The following is a 16,891-nucleotide window of genomic DNA, read 5'->3' as shown; positions in this document are numbered from 1 at the left end:
TTCCCCCGGTTTAGGAACGTTGGCTTTCTTTCGAAACTGCATCTGGTTGACCTGGCTGGTTCGGAGAGGCAGAAGAAGACGAAAGCCGAAGGAGATCGGCTGAGAGAAGGTAAAAGGGGAAAATTACCAGATTAAGGCCAACTTCAATAGAATAGAGTAGAGTAGAATAGAATAGAGTAGAGTAGAGTAACATAAAAATGGAATGGAATGGAATAAATAGAATAGAATAGAATAGAATAGAATAGAATAGAATAGAATAGAATAGAATAGAATAGAATAGAATAGAATAGAATAGAACAGAACAGAACAGAACAGAACAGAATAGAATAGAATAGAATAGAATAGAATAGAAAATATGGAATAGAATAGAAATTAGAATAGAATAGAATAGAATAGAATTTGGAAGGGACCTTGGAGATCTTCTAATTCAGCCCCATGCTCAAGCAGGAGAACCTATCCCATCTCAGACAGGTGATTGTCTAGCCTCTTCTTAAAAACCTCCAGTGATGGAGCGCCCACAATTTCTGGGGGTAAGCTATTTCACTGGTTGATTGTCCTCACTGTCAGGAAGTTTCTCCTTAATTCCAGGTTGCTTCTCTCCTTGATGAGTTTCCATCCGTTGCTTCTTGTCCTTCCCTCTGGTGCTTTGGTGAACAACCTGGCCCCTTCTGCCTTGTGGCAGCCCCTCAGATACCGGAAGACTGCTATCATGTCTCCCCTATTTCTTCTTTTCTTTAGACAAGCCAAACCCAAGTCCTGCAGCCGTTCTTCGTATGTTTTAGTCTCCAGGCCTTGGATCTTCTCAGTTGCTCTTCTCTGAATTTTTTTTCCAAACTCCCAACATCTTTTTTGTGATGTGGTGACCAAAATTGGCTGCAGTGTTCCAGGTGTGGCCTCACTAGGGCTTTATAAAGCGATGCTAATAGTTCCCATGATCTTGACTCTGTGCCTCTGTTTATGCAGCCCAGGACTGTGTTGGCTTTTTTTGGCTGCTGCCACCCACGGCTGCAGCCAGGGTCAATGTCCCTCTCACCGTTGTTGTTTCTGAGCCTGGTCTCGCCCAGTCTGTACCTGCGCCTTCGATTTTTCCTGCCTGAATGTAAAACTTTGCTTTATAAAGTGGTACTAATACTTTGCGTGATCTTCACGGGAAAAACCTCTCTCCATGGAACTGGTCCCTGGTGTCCGAAAGGTTGAGGACCTCTGCTTTAGGGCTAGGTGTCAGAATCCATTGATATCATATTCATAAATGGAATGTTTCAAACATTATCCCATGGATTCTGCCATCTCCCGAAGAGAAGAGGATAGATGTGTATTGAACCGGTATTAGGCATTTCAAAGGAAAGGAGAAGCCTTTTGAACTGGGGAAACAAAAGGGGGGGGGGCTAGCATCTGGCTTGTGTCACGGAAGAGAGCAATAAACATGAAGGGTCCTAAGTTCCTTTTTCCCCACGAGAGGGATGATACGAGATAAAGGATGGGGGACTGACCAAATGGAGTTAAGGGGGGGGTGTTAAACCGGGAACTCTTTATAAGGGTTTACTTCGTGGAATAATATTAAGTCCTGTCTCGTTTCCTACAACCAAGCATGTCATAGTAAAGATTCTTTTTGGAATAGATTTGACTCCCAAGAATTTTGTCTTCCTAAGACGTGGTTTGGGGTGGGTCCTGACACTAGGGTTAGATTTAAGGGTTAGGTTAAAGGTTAGGGTTAGGTTTAAGGGTTAGGGTTTAGGACTAGGGTCAGGTTTAAGGTTTAGGACAGGGGTCCCCAACCCCCAGTCTGTGGACCAGTACCAGGCTGCAGCACACCAGCAACCGCTCCACACAGATAAGCAAAGCCCCACCCATCGAATACAGTCAGCACACAAAACCACACACCCTCCGGTCTGCGGAAAGACCTCTCTCCACGGAACCGGTGGTCCCTGGTACCCGAAAGGTTGGGGACCTCTGTCGTAACGGACCATGGGGTTTGCTTAACGAATGCGGTAGTTATGATCGCCGCAAAAAAAAAAAAGGTAAAAAAAAACACAAAACGGGTCCGGACACACAGTGTCCCACTTTACAACCGTCACCTCTTCCAGGCTCAAATCACCCTCATCCTTCAAGGACTGCCTGTATCTTGCAGAAGGAGGGTGAATCTTGACCTCTCCGTTGCTCTTTTTTCTCGAAGGGACAAAAGGATCAGTCCGAAAAATTGTCCCAAAGGTGCTTTTTTTTTGTTTTTTTCAGGAGGCAACTGGACTTCCATGTTGTTTTCCTCCGAAGAGGTTTCGCTTCTCATCCCAGAAGCTTTCTTCGGTTCTGACTGAATGGTGGGGGAAATGGAAGGATTTATACTCCTCGCAGACAGCTGGTTGTTTGCCTTCTTTTAGAGGGTCGTTGAGGCCACTTGGAGTTTTGTCTTGTGTCCTCAGTTGTCCCTAAGGTGCTTTTTCAGGAGGCAACTGGACTTCCATGTTGTTTTCCTCTGAAGAGGTTTCCCTTCTCATCCCAGAAGCTTTCTTCAGTTCTGACTGAATGGTGGGGGAATGGAAGGATTTATACTCCTTGCAGACAGCTGGTCATTTGCCTTCTTTCGGAGATCCGTTGAGGCCACTTGGAGGGTTACCTGTGTCCTAAGGCTCACCTGAGTGGTGCAGTTGTACTCATCCCCAACAGCCTGCGCCGGTCTTCAACCGTGACGGATCAGATCAGAATAACAAGAGTTGGAAGGCACCTTGGAGGTCATCTAGTCCAACCCCCTGCTCAGGCAGGAAACCCTATAGTCACCCAGGGCAGCAAACATCCTGCAGCCAAGAAGGCTCCACACCCATTTGCACCACTCAGGAGACCCTGAGGAGACAGATCAAACCTCCAAAGTGGCCTCAACAATCTTCTAAAAGAAGGCAAATGACCAGATGACTGCAAAGGAGTCCCCGTTCCCCACCATCCAGTCGGAGCCGCAGAAGCTTCTGGGATGGGAAGCGAAACGTCTTCGAAGGAAAAACAAAGGAAGCCCAGTCAGATGATTGTGTATCATCTGACCCATCCACTGCGATAATCAAGTTTGCAGATGATACAACTGTGGTGGGTCTTATTACAGGTGGGGATGAGACAGCATATAGGGCGGAGGTACAAAAACTATCCATATGGTGTAGTAACAACAACTTGCACCTAAACATCGGCAAGACGAAAGAGATGGTGTTAGACTTCCAGAGAAAAAAGGAGGAACCTGCCCCACTTTACATCGGGGAGAACTGTGTAGAGAGAGTTTCCTCCTTTAAATTTCTGGGAGACTACCTCTGCGAAGATCTGACCTGGAAAGTTAACACAACTCAGGTGGCTAGAAAGGCCCAACAGAGGCTTCACTTTCTTAGGGTCTTGCGGAAGAACAGGGTAGAACAACGGCTAATGACCCTCTTTTACCGGTCTACTATAGAGAGCGTCCTCTCGTACGGTATTGTGGTTTGGTATGCTGGTCTGACAGCCGCGGATAGGAAAGTATTACAGAGGGTGGTGAGCACAGCACAAGACATTGTGGGCTGTCCCCTGACACCACTGGATGACCTCGCCAGGGCTCGTTGCCTTGGAAGAGTGAGGAAGATTCTCAGGGACGACTCACACCCTGGACGGTATCTCTTTACTCTCCTACCATCCGGTAGGAGATACAGGAATATAGCCAGCCGTAGCAACAGGCTGAAAAATAGCTTTTATCCGTGGGCTGTTAGGCTTTTAAACGGGACATAATCTTATGCAGGATTGACTTGGGAGGCCGGTGTGTGGTGTTGTTGGTTCACATGGTGTGGTAGGATGGAGGGTTTGTTGTCACTGTGTGTTGGGGGGAGAGAGCACGGGGGGAGGCTCAGCTAATCTCAATGTGCACATGTTGTACTTTGACAATAAAGGTTTATTTATTTATTTATTTATTTATTATTTTATTTATTCCTGGGGGGGGGGAAGCACCTTTTTTGGGATGGAGGGCTGAGAATCTCCACGGAGACCCAGAAAGGTGGTGTCAAGAGGACCCGTTGTTTTTTTTCCCCCTTCCTCGCCGTCTTGCAGGAATTAACATCAACAAAGGCCTGCTTTGCCTGGGGAACGTCATCAGCGCTCTGGGGGACGACACCAAGAAAGGCTCGTTCGTCCCGTACCGCGACTCCAAGTTAACCCGCCTTCTGCAAGGTGAGAACGACGACGGTCTCGGCTGCTCTGCGGAGCGAGCGGAGGAGACACACACACACACCCCGGGCTACTCGCTGCCCCTCGTCTCAACAACTCCACCGAGGCTAGGTTTTTTTTGTTTTTTTAAAAAGATTCCTTGGGGGGCAATAGCCACACGCTGATGATCGCCTGCGTCAGCCCGGCTGATTCTAACCTCGAAGAGACGTTGAACACCCTCCGCTACGCTGACCGGGCCCGAAAGATAAAGAACAAGCCGATCGTCAACATTGACCCTCAAGCGGCCGAGATCAGCCGGTTGAGGCTGCAGGTAAGGCCTGGCAGCCTGGCCCGTCAGCTCCCGGCGCGCCAGGCGGGCCTTAAAAGCGGCGAGGAGACTGGTCAGCCTCCCTGCGGAGCGCGAGCAGCTCCTGAGGGTGACAAATTTTGCGAGGCTCGTCAGGATGCTAAAATTCAGACCCTCGGTCTCCGTTTTGGTCCCCAGGTGCAAGAATTGCAAGTGCTGCTGCTTCAAGCCCACGGGGGAACGCTGCCTGTCTCACTTCAGTAAGACCTGAAGATGTTTCTCTGCCCCATCCCCCACCCCCAAGGAAGTCCTCACCTTTCTGTTTCTCTTCTTAAACTTGATTGTGGGGTCCTTGATGCTCTCTTGAGCTGAGTTTGCTTTCAGGTAAGATGTAATAAAAGGAGCAGGTTTTTAGCACTGATGATGTTACACACTTGGCTCCTGAAAGGTCTGCAAGGAAACCGCCAAGCTCGGAGAGCACCAAGGACCCCCACAGTCCTCCTCCTCATCATCATCATCATCTTCACAAACCCCCCCCCCCCACCTCCCTTCTAGCATTGATGATGTTCCCTAGTTGGGTCCTGAAATGTCTGCAAGAGAGCAAGCAAGCTCAGACAGCACCAAGGACCCCACAGTTGTCTTCCTCCTCCTTCCTCCTCCTCCTCCTCCTCCTCCTCCTCCTCCGCTCCTCAAACCCCAACCCCATGTGGCACTGATGATGTTCTCTAGTTGGGTCATGAAACGTCTGCAAGAAAAGCACCCAGCTCAGAGAGCACCAAGGATCCATTAGTTCTCCTCCTCCTCCTCCTCCTCCTCCCTTTTAGCACTGATGACGTTCCTTAGTTGGGTCATGAAACGTCTACAAGAAAACCACCCAGCTGAGAGAGCACCAAGGACCCCACAGTCCTCCTCCTCCTCCTCCTCCTCCTCCCTTCTTTCACTGATGACGTTCCCTAGCTGGGTCATGAAATGTCTGCAAGAAAACCACCCAGCTCAGAGCGCACCAAGGGTCCATTAGTTCTCCTCCTCCTCCTCCTCCTCCTCGTCCCTTTTAGCACTGATGACGTTCCCTAGTTGGGAACCCAGCTCAGAGAGCACTAAGGACCCCACAGTCCTCTTCCCCCCCCTCCCCCTCCTCCTCCTCCTCCTCCTCTTCTTAAGGCAGGGGTCTTCAAACTTGTCCCTTCTTCAAACTTGGCCCTTCCATGACTTGTGGACTTCAACTCCCAGACTTTTTCCTGGCCCACTGGGATAGATCTGACGCTTCCCTTTTCCCCACCGACAGAGGGGAGCCCGCAGAAAACCTCCCGTCCCTGATGGAGAAAAACCACACGCTCCTGGAAGAGAACGAAAAACTCAGCCGTGGTTTGAGCGAAGCTGCCGGTCAGATAGCTCAGATGTTGGAGAGGATCATAGTGGTAAGATCACAGCTGCCAGAAGCGATCGGGCAGATAAATTTCCTGCTAAAGGACCCACACAGACGCACACACTTTCCCCACCACCACCCAAAAAAAGAGGGAACGCATTCTTCTTTGGTGGGGGGAAAAAATGTAGCACCATCCTGGTGTTTGGGGGACTTAAGCCTTCCTTTCCTCTAATCGGAATATGTTTTTGAGAGACGGGGTAGATCAGGGGTCTTCAGACTCGGCCCTTTGATGACTTGTGGACTTCAACTCCCAGAATTCCTCAGCCAGCGTGCCTGGCTGAGGAATTCTGGGAGTTGAAGTCCACAAGTCATCAAAGGGTCATGGTTCCCTCACGTTGGCTGAGGAATTCTGGGGGTTGAAGTCCACAAGTCATCAAAGGGCCGAGCTTGAAGACCCCGGGCCTAGAGATTCTCCTAAAGAGAAGCCTTTTCCCCCCATTTCTGCAGACAGAGCAGCAAAATGAAAAGATCAGCCTGAAGCTGGAAGAGCTCCGAGAACATCCAGCGTGAGTAGCTCCTTCGCTGTCCTTCTTAGAGGTGGCTTGAGGTATGAATAGAATAGAGTAACAAGAGTTGGAAGGGACCTTGGAGATCATCTAGTCCAACCCCTGGCTCAGGCAAGAATTCCTAGACCATTTCAGACCAGTGGCAGTCCAGTCTCTTCTTAAAAACTTGGAGAAGGGAGGGAAGAAGGAAGGAAGGGGGAAAAAAACACAGTCGCAAGGGACCGTGGAGGTCATCTAGTCCAACCCCCTGCTCAAGCAGGAGGCACTATACCATTTCTGAGAAACGGCTGTCCAGTCTCTTCTTAAAATTGCCCAGGGTCTTAAATGAGATCCAGAGCAACGGATCAGCCAGGTCAGAAATGCAGAAAGGGAGATATATATGCAGGTAGTCCTTGTTTAGCGACCAAAGTTAAAGTGGCGCTGAAAAAAAGTGACCTAGGACTGGCCCTCATCCTTGCAACCGTCTCAGCATCTCCAGGGCCGCCTGGTCGAAATTCTGGCAACCGGCATGTTATTGACGAGGGTTGCGGCGTCCCCCTGGGTGGCGTGATTCCCTTTTTTGTGACTTTCTGACAAAGTCAGTGGGGAAAGCGCCAGGATCTACCACGTGGTTCACTTAACGGCCGTGGTGATTCATTTAACAAGCGTGGGGCAAAAAATAAAAAAAAAATGGGTGTGGCTCACTTAAGCACCGCTCTGCTTAGCCCCGGAGCTTAAGCTCTCCATTGTGGTCGTAAGTCAAGGAGGACTTGGGAATTTTAAGATGGGTGGACGTCATCTTAAAATTCCCATGCTGGTGTCGAAATCTACTCATGGGGAATCCTGGGAGTTGGAAATCCACCCATCTTAAAGCATGCTGGCTGGGGAATTCTGGGACTTGAAGTCCACCTGTCTTAAAGCATGCTGGCTGGGGAATTCTGGGACTTGAAGTCCACCCGCCTTAAAGCATGCTGGCTGGGGAATTCTGGGACTTGAAGTCCACTCGTCTTAAAGCATGGCTGGCTGGGGCATTCTGGGAGTGGAAATCCACCCATCTTAAAGCAGGCTGGCTGGGGAATTCTGGGACTTGAAGTCCACCCATCTTAAAGCATCCTGGCTGGGGAATTCTGGGTCTTACAGGCCTCCAGCCAACCAAATCTGCAGTCTGGAAAAAGCCTCCAAAGGTTCCCCTTGAAATTTCAGGTTAAAACTCGACCTGCAGAAGCTGCTGACATCGCTGGAGGACGAAGCGCTGAAAGAGGCCTTGGAGCTATTTCTCCAGTTACAGCACGCCATTGCTCAGCTGCTGGTGAGGCTTTGAAGGGGACCCCGGCCGTCAGCGGCCCCCGGGGCGGCAGCATTTCCCAAAAGGCTTTCTAGGGAGGCCCGGCTTGCAAAGTAACCCGCTTGTTTTATGTTGAGCCACGTTTGCGAGCGTGGGGTCTAAAGGGGAAGGTTTGTTTATTTATTTATTTATTTATTTATTTATTTATTTATTTATTTATTTAGATTTATATACCACCCTTTCCCGAAGGACTCAGGGCGGTTTACAGGATATTTAAAAGAAAATCAATACAAAAGTTAAAAACAAATTAAAAAAGATTAAATGAGACCCTGAGAAAAATAAAAACCCAGTTAAAATTAAAAATTAAAAAAAAATTCTCAGCCTGGGCCAGAGAGCTCGAAGAGCCAGGTCTTCAGGTCCCGGCGGCATCTCGGTCCAGGTAGGGTCGCAACTGGCGCACCAGGCGAACCTGGGCAAAAGCCCCCCTGGTCACGGCTCCTATGTGATCTTCAAAATTGAGCCGCGAATCCAGGAGGACGCCCAAGTTGCGAGCCCTATCAACGGGGGGTTGAAGGGGGCTGTTCTGTGGGCCAAAATCTGGTCCAGTCCACCCTTCAATTCTCACAGTGGTGACAGGGAAAAACGTACGTCTTCTGCTCACTTGTCAGTCCTGCCCCTTCTCGGTCTTCGTTAGATGATCCAGAATTCCAGTATTGTAAGGAAGTCCACAAAAAAAATATATATGGCAATCTACCTACTCCTGATGTAATATTTGTGGTTACTGTAAAAACACATCCATTGTTTTTTTTTCTCTTTCTCTCCCTCCCTCTCTCTCTCTCTCTCTCTCCCTTTCTGTCTCACACACACTCACTCTTACTCTCTTTCTCTCCCTTTCTCTCTCTCCCTTTCTCTCCTTTCTCACCTTTTCTCTTTCACACACACACTCAACTCTCAATCTTTCTCTCCCTTTCTTTCTCCCTTTCTCTCTCACACACTCACTCTTACTCTCTTTCTCTCCCTTTCTCTCCTTTCTCACCTTTTCTCTCACACACACACACTCAACTCTCAATCTTTCTCTCCCTTTCTATCTTTCTCTCTCCCTTTCTCTCACACACAATAACTCACTCTCTTTCTCTCTCTTCTTTCTCTTTCTCTCTCTTACTCTTTCCCGTTTCTCCCTTTCTCTCCCCCTTTCCCTCTCTCCCTTTCTTTCCCTCCCTTTCTCTCCCCCTCCCTCCCTCCCTCTCTCCCTCTCTTTCCCCTCCGTCCCTCCCTCCTAAAATTGTTTTTTTGGGTTTTCTACAAAAGGAAAATCCTGCTGTTGCTGACATGGACATCACGGAACAGCAGTCTGACTCTGTAAGTACACCTGGCCCTCTACTTCAGGGGTCCCCAACCTGTGGGCTGTGGCACGTTTGTGTGTGTGGGGTGGGTGGGTGCGCATAGCCCCACTCATGTGAGCTTTGCTGGGGTTCGCCATCCCACTCGTGCGAGTAACAGGAGTTCATGTGTGGGCATGTTTACACACACACCCACAAAACCATCCCTTTCCCCCCCCTCCTCTCTCCCCCCTACTGTGGTCCACTTAACCTCCAGATGTTTTAATGGCCATTTGCAGTATCAAGGGCCTTGAAACAGGTGATAAAACACTTCTGGCTGTCATGGAAACGCCTCTCCCCTCCGGGTTTGGAGAATTCTGGGAGTTGAAGTCCGCCCGTCTTAAAAGTGGCCACGATTGAGAAACAGCTGCATAACAGTGTTAATGTTCTCTCTCTCTCTCTCTCTCTCTCTCTCTCTCTCTCTCTCTCTCTCTCTCTCTCTCTCTCTCTCTCTCTCCACCCACACACACACACACACACACACACACACCATCTTCTCTCTTCTCCAGACATCCTCGGTACACCTAGAGGCGCCTCGGCCTTCGGACGACTACGCCGCTCAGCACGCCCTCCAGCAAGCTCAGATGTCCAAGGAGCTGCTAGAGCTGAACCAAGCGCTGGCCCTCAAGGAGGCCTTGGCTCGGAAGCTGTCCCAGAGTGACCGCCAGCTGGAGCCCATCCAGTGCCAGTCCCAGGTAAGGGCTGCAGCCTCAAGCCCGGCGGGGCCAAAGCATCAGATCGCAAATTATTTTCAGTGGGATAACTGCCAGGCCTAGCTTGATTTATTCATTCATTCATTCATTCATTCATTCATTCATTCATTCATACGAGCTGTGGTGGCGCAGTGGTTAGAGTGCGGTACTGCGGGCTGACTCTGCCCACTGCCAGCAGTTCGACCCTGACCGGCTCAAGGTTGACTCGGCTTTCCGTCCTTCCGAGGTCGGTAAAAAGGAGGAGCCAGATGGTCGGGGGGCCAATAGGCTTGACTCCGTAAACCTCTCAGAGAGGGTTGTGAAAGCCCTGTGAAGAGGTGTACGAGTCTGAGGCATTCTGGGAGCTGAAGTCCACAAGTCATCAAGGGGCCAAAGTTTTGAAGACACTTGGCTTACAAGAATCGCATGGAACGTCCTGCCAACCGGCAAGAAGAGTTGATGGAGGGTTAGGGTTAGGGCCTGGCCAGAGCAAGTGGCCCTTTGTGACATCTGGGCAGTTGGACTTGAAAACCTAACCCCCGTCCCCAACACACACATACAAACAAAGACGCCAACTTGACTTCTTTTTTTTTCCCTTTTGACAAGATCAACATCAAGAACCTGGAAGAAGAGGTGGCCAAGCTGCAGAAGGAGAAGGAGGACCTGGTCCTCGCCTTGCAGATCAACAAGAAGGACGTCACCCAAGCCAAGTGAGGAGCACGGGGCGTAATAAACCCTTAGGGCAGGGGTAGGCAACCTTGGCTCTTTTATGACTCATGGACGTCAACTCCCAGAATTCCTGAGCCGGCCTGGCTCATTATGGAAACTTCTCCATTTCTCCTCAGCGTGGCTGGCTCAGGAATCCTGGGAGTTGAAGTCCACGAGTCATAAAAGAGCCAAGGTGGCCTACCCCTGCCTTAGGGGAAGGGTCTCTGAGTTGGGGGAGGGGGGGCGGGTGGTGCCGGACTTCGGACCCTCTGGCTCCGATCTCCATTCAGGCTGAGCGAACGTCGCCGGAAACGTCTCCAGGAGCTGGAAGGGGAGATGAGCGAGCTAAAGAAGAAGCTGAAAGAACAGTCAAAGTTGCTGAAGATGAAAGAGTCCAGCGAGCAGACCGTCTCCAAGCTCCACCGAGAAATCCAGGTAAACAGTATTTATTTATTTATTGGGTGGTTTGTTTCCTCCAATTTTCCCCACAACAGCAGCCCCTGTGAGGTGGATTACGCTGAGAGAGAGAGACGGAGGGAGGGTCTGGCCCACAGTCACGCAGCCGGTTTTCATGCCTAAGGCAGGACTAGAACTCACAGGCACCTGGGGATTGTCCCCACATTGCCCAAGTGGCTTTCATGCCTAAGGTGATACTAGAAGTCACTCTCCTGCTGATTGGCCCAAAGTCACCCAGCTGGTTTTTATGCCCAAGGCAGGACTAGAACTCACAGGCACCTGGGGATTGGCCCTAAGTCATTCAGCTGGCTTTCATGCCTAAGGCAGGACTAGAACTCACAGGCACCTGGGGATTGGCCCAAAGTCACCCAGCCGGCATACGTGTCTAAGGCAGGACTAGAACTCACAGGCACCTGGGGATTGTCCCCAAATTGCCCAAGTGGCTTTCATGCCTAAGGTGATACTAGAAGTCACTCTCCTGCTGATTGGCCCAAAGTCATCCAGCTGGTTTTTATGCCCAAGGCAGAACTCAGGTACCTGGTGATTGGCCCAAAGTCACCCAGGTGGCTTTCATGCCTACGGCAGAACTAGAACTCACTGTCACTTGGTGATTGGCCCAAAGTCACCCAGCTGAGTGTACACCTTGGGATATTAAAAAAGGAAAACAAATACCTAGATGTGTACAGGACACGTATTTGCGTGTCTATGACACAACTGGAATTTGGAAGCCTGCTCCTTTAATTATGGAAAATGAAGGTGGCTAGTGACACAATCCATCCCCCAAAGCCTGTGGGTACAAACGTGAGGCATTTTTTTTACCAACAAACTTTTTTTTTATTAAAGAGTTTTACAAAAACAAAATTTTACAATATATCCCCAAATCCCTCCCACCCCAAACCCACCCACTTCCCCCCCCCCCACTTCCCAGAGCTAAATACAGGATTATAGTTACAATAATCATAATCTAAATAAAAATTATGCATAATATACAATTAACCAAATTCATAATGCGCTTTAACTCTCTTTTAACATAGATACATACAAAGTACCAATAACAATATCCCACTAAAATCTACTCATAAGCTAAATGATACTTTTTAGTCCCATATTTGTTTTGAATATAATTTATCCATCTCCTCCAAACTGAAATATATCTTTCCTGTGAATGAGCCTTCAGATAAGCAGAAATCTTAGACATTTCTGCAAGATTCGAAACTTTAAACACCCATTCTTCTACAGTGGGCAAACTATCTTTCTTCCAATATTGTCCCACCAGTAACCGTGCTGCCGTTATCATGTTCAACATCAAGTTAGTTTCTTTAACATCACAATCTACAACAATGCCCAATAAAAACAATTGCGGGGAAAACTTTATCTTTCTCTTAAAAATCTTTTGAATGTTCCACCAAATTTTAATCCAAAAAGCTTTTATATTTCTACACGTCCACCACATGTGAAAATAGGTAGCTTCTAAACTACCACACCTCCAACATTTAGACTGTAAATTAGGATACAAACAAGGCTGGAATTCTGTGATACAAAAGTTTGTTTTACCAACAAACTTTTATCTACCATTTTCTCCTAAAAAAATCCATTTTCTCAACTTGTTAGTCCATGAAAAACCAACGCATTCAGCTGATTCGGCAGATGAAAGAAGATGCCGAGAAATTCCGGCAGTGGAAGCAGCAGAAGGACAAGGAGGTCATCCAGCTGAAGGCCCAGGTGAGCTGGACGCTTGGACATTCATTCCCACACGGAAGCAGCTTAAAATCAGCTGGCCTGGTACAGATCCCAAACTCCGTTTCCATTCTATTCTATTCCATTCGATCCCATCCAATTCCATTCCATCACATTTCCTTATTTTATTATTCTATTCTATTCCATTCCATTCCTTATTTTATTATTCTATTCTATTCCATTCCATTCCATTCACTATATTCTATTCTATTCCATTCCATCTCATTCCATTCCTTATTTTATTATTCTATTCCATTCCATTCCTTATTTTATTATTCTATTATTCTATTCTATTCTATTCTATTCTATTCTATTCTATTCTATTCTATTCTATTCTATTCTATTCTATTCTATTCTATTCTATTCTATTCTATTCTATTCTATTCTATTCTATTCCATTCTCTTCTAAATACAAGGCATTGCTGGGTGATTTTGGTTTGCACTGTCAGTGAGTACCTACACTATTCAAAGCACATTACAAATAGTTCGCTTCTTACAGCCGTTTGTTTAGTGGCCGTTCGGAGTTGCAACGGCCCTGAGAAAAGTGACTTATGACGTTTTTTCACACTTACGACCGTTGCAGCATCCCCCTGGTGACGTCATTAAAATTTGGACGTTTGGCAACTGGCATGTCTTTACGACGGCTGCAGGGTCCCTCGCAAGCAAAGTCGATGGGGGAAGTTAAATAGGCAGGGCGACAGTCTAATCTAATCTAATCTTGTTTCCTTCCTCAGGATCGCAAGCGGCAGTATGAACTGGTCAAGTTGGAGCAGGACTTCCAAAAACAGGCCGCCGTCCTCCGACGCAAAGCCGAAGAAGTGAGGGACCGCCGACACTGTCTCTTTTTCCTCTTTCAGAAGCCCCCCACCCCACCCTCGTGTTTCCCCTTAAAATAACATCTAATGCAGGTAGCCCTCGGCTTACAACGTTTCATTTAGTGACCATTCCAAGTTACAGCGGTAAGCGAAAAAAGCGACCTACGACCGTTTTTTCACACTTAACGACCGTTCCCCAGGATCACGGGATCAAAATTGGCACGCTTGGCACACTGACTCGTGTTGACGACGGTCGCAGCGTCCCCGGGGGTCACGTGATCATCTTTTGCGACCTTCTGTTTGGGGCAGCCGGATTCACTTAACAACGGTGTTACTAACTTAACACCAGCAGTGATTCACTTAGCAACTATAGCAAGGTAGGTCGTAAAAACAGCAAAATTCACTCAGCCAATGTCTTAACGTAGCAGCAAAAATTTGGGGCTCCATTGTGGTCAGAAGTCGAGAACTACCTGTCTGGCGGGGAGGGGTTTGCCAAAACATTCCATAGCAAACAGTGGGTTCGCTTAATGACTGAGGTGTTCACTTAATGACTGCAACACTTGCGTCATTACCCCCCCCCCAAGAAAGTTTGGCCAAGTGAGTGGTGTGCGTCACGATCGTAATGTGCAGGCTTCATTACCGTCGTAAATCAAAGGCGGCCTCTTGACTCCTGGCCTTACAGGTGGTCCTCAACCTACGACCACAATGGACACCCAAATTTTTGTAGCTAAGTGAGACAGGTCTTCAGTGAGTTTTTGCCCCTTTTTACGGTTTGGGGTGTTTTTTTGCCACAGTTGCTGATGAATCGCTGCAGTTGTTAAACCATGACCCAGTTTTTACGGGGAATCTGGCTTACTTTTTGACTTTGCTTGTCAAAAAGTCGCAGTGAGTCCAGATGACACTTGAAAGTTTCCCACTCTAAGTCCACCAGGCAAAAAGAAATTCACAATACAAGAGGGTTGACGAGGCGAGAAAAGACCAGCGTTCACAAGGCACGATCCAAGTCAGGGCACGGTGTCAATTCCAAAGCGAGGCAGGAATTGCAGCGGCCAGAAAACACACAGCTAGGAAATGAACCACGTTGTTCCCAGCATCGCCTCCATCTGTCTAGTGTGCTAAATAGCCAGCTTCCAGTGCAGCCCATCAAGAAGGGCGAGGTTGCCTCCTCAGGAGTCATCTGGCTGACCTCTGCTCCTGCCTTTTCTCTGACCTGCCTGTTCTTGGATAAGGTGCAGAAGGCAGTTCCTGTTTGAATAGGAGTAGAGCAGAACAGAACAATAATAGAATAGAAAAAAGAAAGGAAATAAGGAATAGAATAGAAATAAGGAATAAAATAGAATGTAAATAAGGAATAGAATAGAATAGAATAATAGAACAGAATAGAATTAATAGAATAGAATAGAATAGAATAGAATAGAAATAAGGAATAGAATAGAAATAAGGAATAGAATAGAATAATAGAATAGAATAGAATTAATGGAGTAGAATAGAATTAATGGAATAGAGTAGAATTATCGAACAATAGAATTGAATAATAGAATAGAATAGTATGCAATAGAATAGTAATAGTAGAATAGAAAATATTGTCATTTTAAATGTACATTAATCAGCATACATTAAAATGAAACTGTTGCATTCAGCTCTCAAAAAAAATACAATTATGCATTTACCCACATAATGTAAACATACATGACACGGAGAAACATCACAGTCTAGTTTGGCATAAGGAACAAAGCTGTTACAGAATCTAGTTGTTCTATAAATACTTTGAAACCTCCTTCTAGAGGGGAGCAACAGAAACAGACCATGAGGTGAGGGTGTGTGGAGTCTCTAACAATGCTCCGAGCTATAAGCGCTTGTAAGCCATGTCCTGTATGGTGGGAAGCGAGCTTCCTACGACCTTCTCGGCTGTCCTTGCCCCCCCCCTCTTCCACCTGGGGCTCTGCCGCTAGCAAACCAGGCGGCGGTGCGGTTCGTTCCAACTCACTTGTTCCTCGTCACTCGACTGGCTGCCAACCGTTGTAAGTCGAGGACTGCCCTGCAAGGCTCCGCCTCCTTCCAAGCTTCTGACCTCTGCCATCCTTCCCAGGCTGCCGCGGCTAACAAGCGCTTGAAGGATGCCCTCCAGAAGCAGCACGAAGCCGGGACGAAGCGAAAGGCCCTTCAGAGCCGGGGACTGGAAGCAGTCGCTGCCCGGGTGAAGGTGAGGCTCCAGGAATGGCCTTCTGGCTCCTTAGATCCCCTCGGATTCCCAGCAGCTGGGGTCCATGCGGGTAGTGGATGATGGGAAGGGTGGCCCAGATTCCCATCGACCCTGGGGCGCCAAAATCCTCTCCTTCCGTCCCAGAACTGGCTGATGAATGAAGTGGAGGTCCTGGTGAGCATAGAAGAAGCCCGCCATCATCTGAACGATCTTCTGGACGACCGCCGGACGTTGGCCAAGGAGATTGCGCTGCTGAAAGAGAAGCACGAGGCCGGAGAGGTCCTCCCGTCCAAATACAGGGTGAGCAATACAGGAGCCCGGTGGGGGGGGGAAGGGCGGGGGGGGGTCCTTCCCTCTCAATCCAGGCCTTTGGAAGCGGCCTGGGAGGTGATTCCCCTCCCATTTACTGGCTTTAAAGGAATTTCGCCCCACCCAAATCAGCCTTTTGGGGGGTTCCTTCTGGCGCTTGACGATCCTTCTCGTTCCCCCCCCTCCCCCAGCGACGCACGTTTTCCTACAAATCCATGGAAATCAACCATTCCATCAGCAAGCAGATCGAGAGCCTGGAGACCGAAATAGAACTCAGGTAAGAGAAACCCCGAGAAGCCGGCTTCTTCAGTCGGGGGATTGTCAACCTCGGCCCCTTTAAAACCTGCGGACTTCAATTCCCAGGATTCCCCAGCAGGTTTTCTGGGAGGTTGAAGTCCAAAAGTTGGAAGTCTTAAAAGGGGCCAAGGTTGGCAAACCCTGCCTTAGATGACCAAAAATCCAAATATGGAAGAGACGCAAGCGTTACGAACGACAGCTGGACCACCTCCGTAGGCGCAAAGCAGGACAGGCTAGCAGCAACCATCCACCAGTGGAACGCCTTGCCTCCAGAAGTGGTGGGTGCTCCATCACTGGAGGCTTTCAAGAAGAGATTGGACAGGCATATGTCTGTAATGGCTGAGGGCCGGGGTCTTCAAACCTGGCCCTTTGATGACTTGTGGACTTCAACTCCCAGAATTCCTCAGCCAGGCTGCAAAGCATTATGGTGTGGTATATACGTCTATTGCTACTGCTCTTCCTTTCCTTTCCTTTCCTTCCTCCCTTTCCATTGCTCCTTCCTTCCTCCCTCCCTCCCTTTTTTCCATTGCCCTCCTCCCTTCCTCATTTCCATTGCTCTCTCTTTCCTTTCCTTTCCTTTCTTACCTTCCTTCCTTCCCTCCCTCCCTCCATCCTTTCTTCCTCCCTCCTTTCCTTCCTTCCTTCCCTCCCT

At 48.4% G+C, this 16,891-nt stretch overlaps 1 protein-coding gene across 1 annotated transcript in view; it reads left to right on the top strand.

Moving 5' to 3' along the window:
* LOC308677720 (chromosome-associated kinesin KIF4-like) overlaps nucleotides 1-16,891 on the top strand; it is a 48,611-nt gene that overhangs the window by 7,208 nt on the left and 24,512 nt on the right. Inside the window, exons 6-21 of the mRNA XM_081344365.1 lie at nucleotides 15-109; nucleotides 4,045-4,164; nucleotides 4,296-4,471; nucleotides 4,646-4,707; nucleotides 5,733-5,865; nucleotides 6,321-6,379; nucleotides 7,562-7,667; nucleotides 8,952-9,002; nucleotides 9,532-9,717; nucleotides 10,321-10,424; nucleotides 10,713-10,857; nucleotides 12,490-12,600; nucleotides 13,350-13,433; nucleotides 15,520-15,633; nucleotides 15,778-15,933; nucleotides 16,134-16,219. Of these exons, the coding sequence (XP_081200491.1) occupies nucleotides 15-109; nucleotides 4,045-4,164; nucleotides 4,296-4,471; nucleotides 4,646-4,707; nucleotides 5,733-5,865; nucleotides 6,321-6,379; nucleotides 7,562-7,667; nucleotides 8,952-9,002; nucleotides 9,532-9,717; nucleotides 10,321-10,424; nucleotides 10,713-10,857; nucleotides 12,490-12,600; nucleotides 13,350-13,433; nucleotides 15,520-15,633; nucleotides 15,778-15,933; nucleotides 16,134-16,219 (1,788 nt within the window). The remainder of the gene's footprint in view (nucleotides 1-14; nucleotides 110-4,044; nucleotides 4,165-4,295; nucleotides 4,472-4,645; nucleotides 4,708-5,732; nucleotides 5,866-6,320; nucleotides 6,380-7,561; nucleotides 7,668-8,951; nucleotides 9,003-9,531; nucleotides 9,718-10,320; nucleotides 10,425-10,712; nucleotides 10,858-12,489; nucleotides 12,601-13,349; nucleotides 13,434-15,519; nucleotides 15,634-15,777; nucleotides 15,934-16,133; nucleotides 16,220-16,891) is intronic.

This window comes from Vipera berus, assembly GCF_964194415.1.
Source record: "Vipera berus genome assembly, chromosome: Z".
Lineage (NCBI taxonomy): Eukaryota > Metazoa > Chordata > Lepidosauria > Squamata > Viperidae > Vipera > Vipera berus.
Note: the sequence above shows the minus strand (reverse complement) of the source record. Positions and strands in the feature narration are given on the sequence as shown.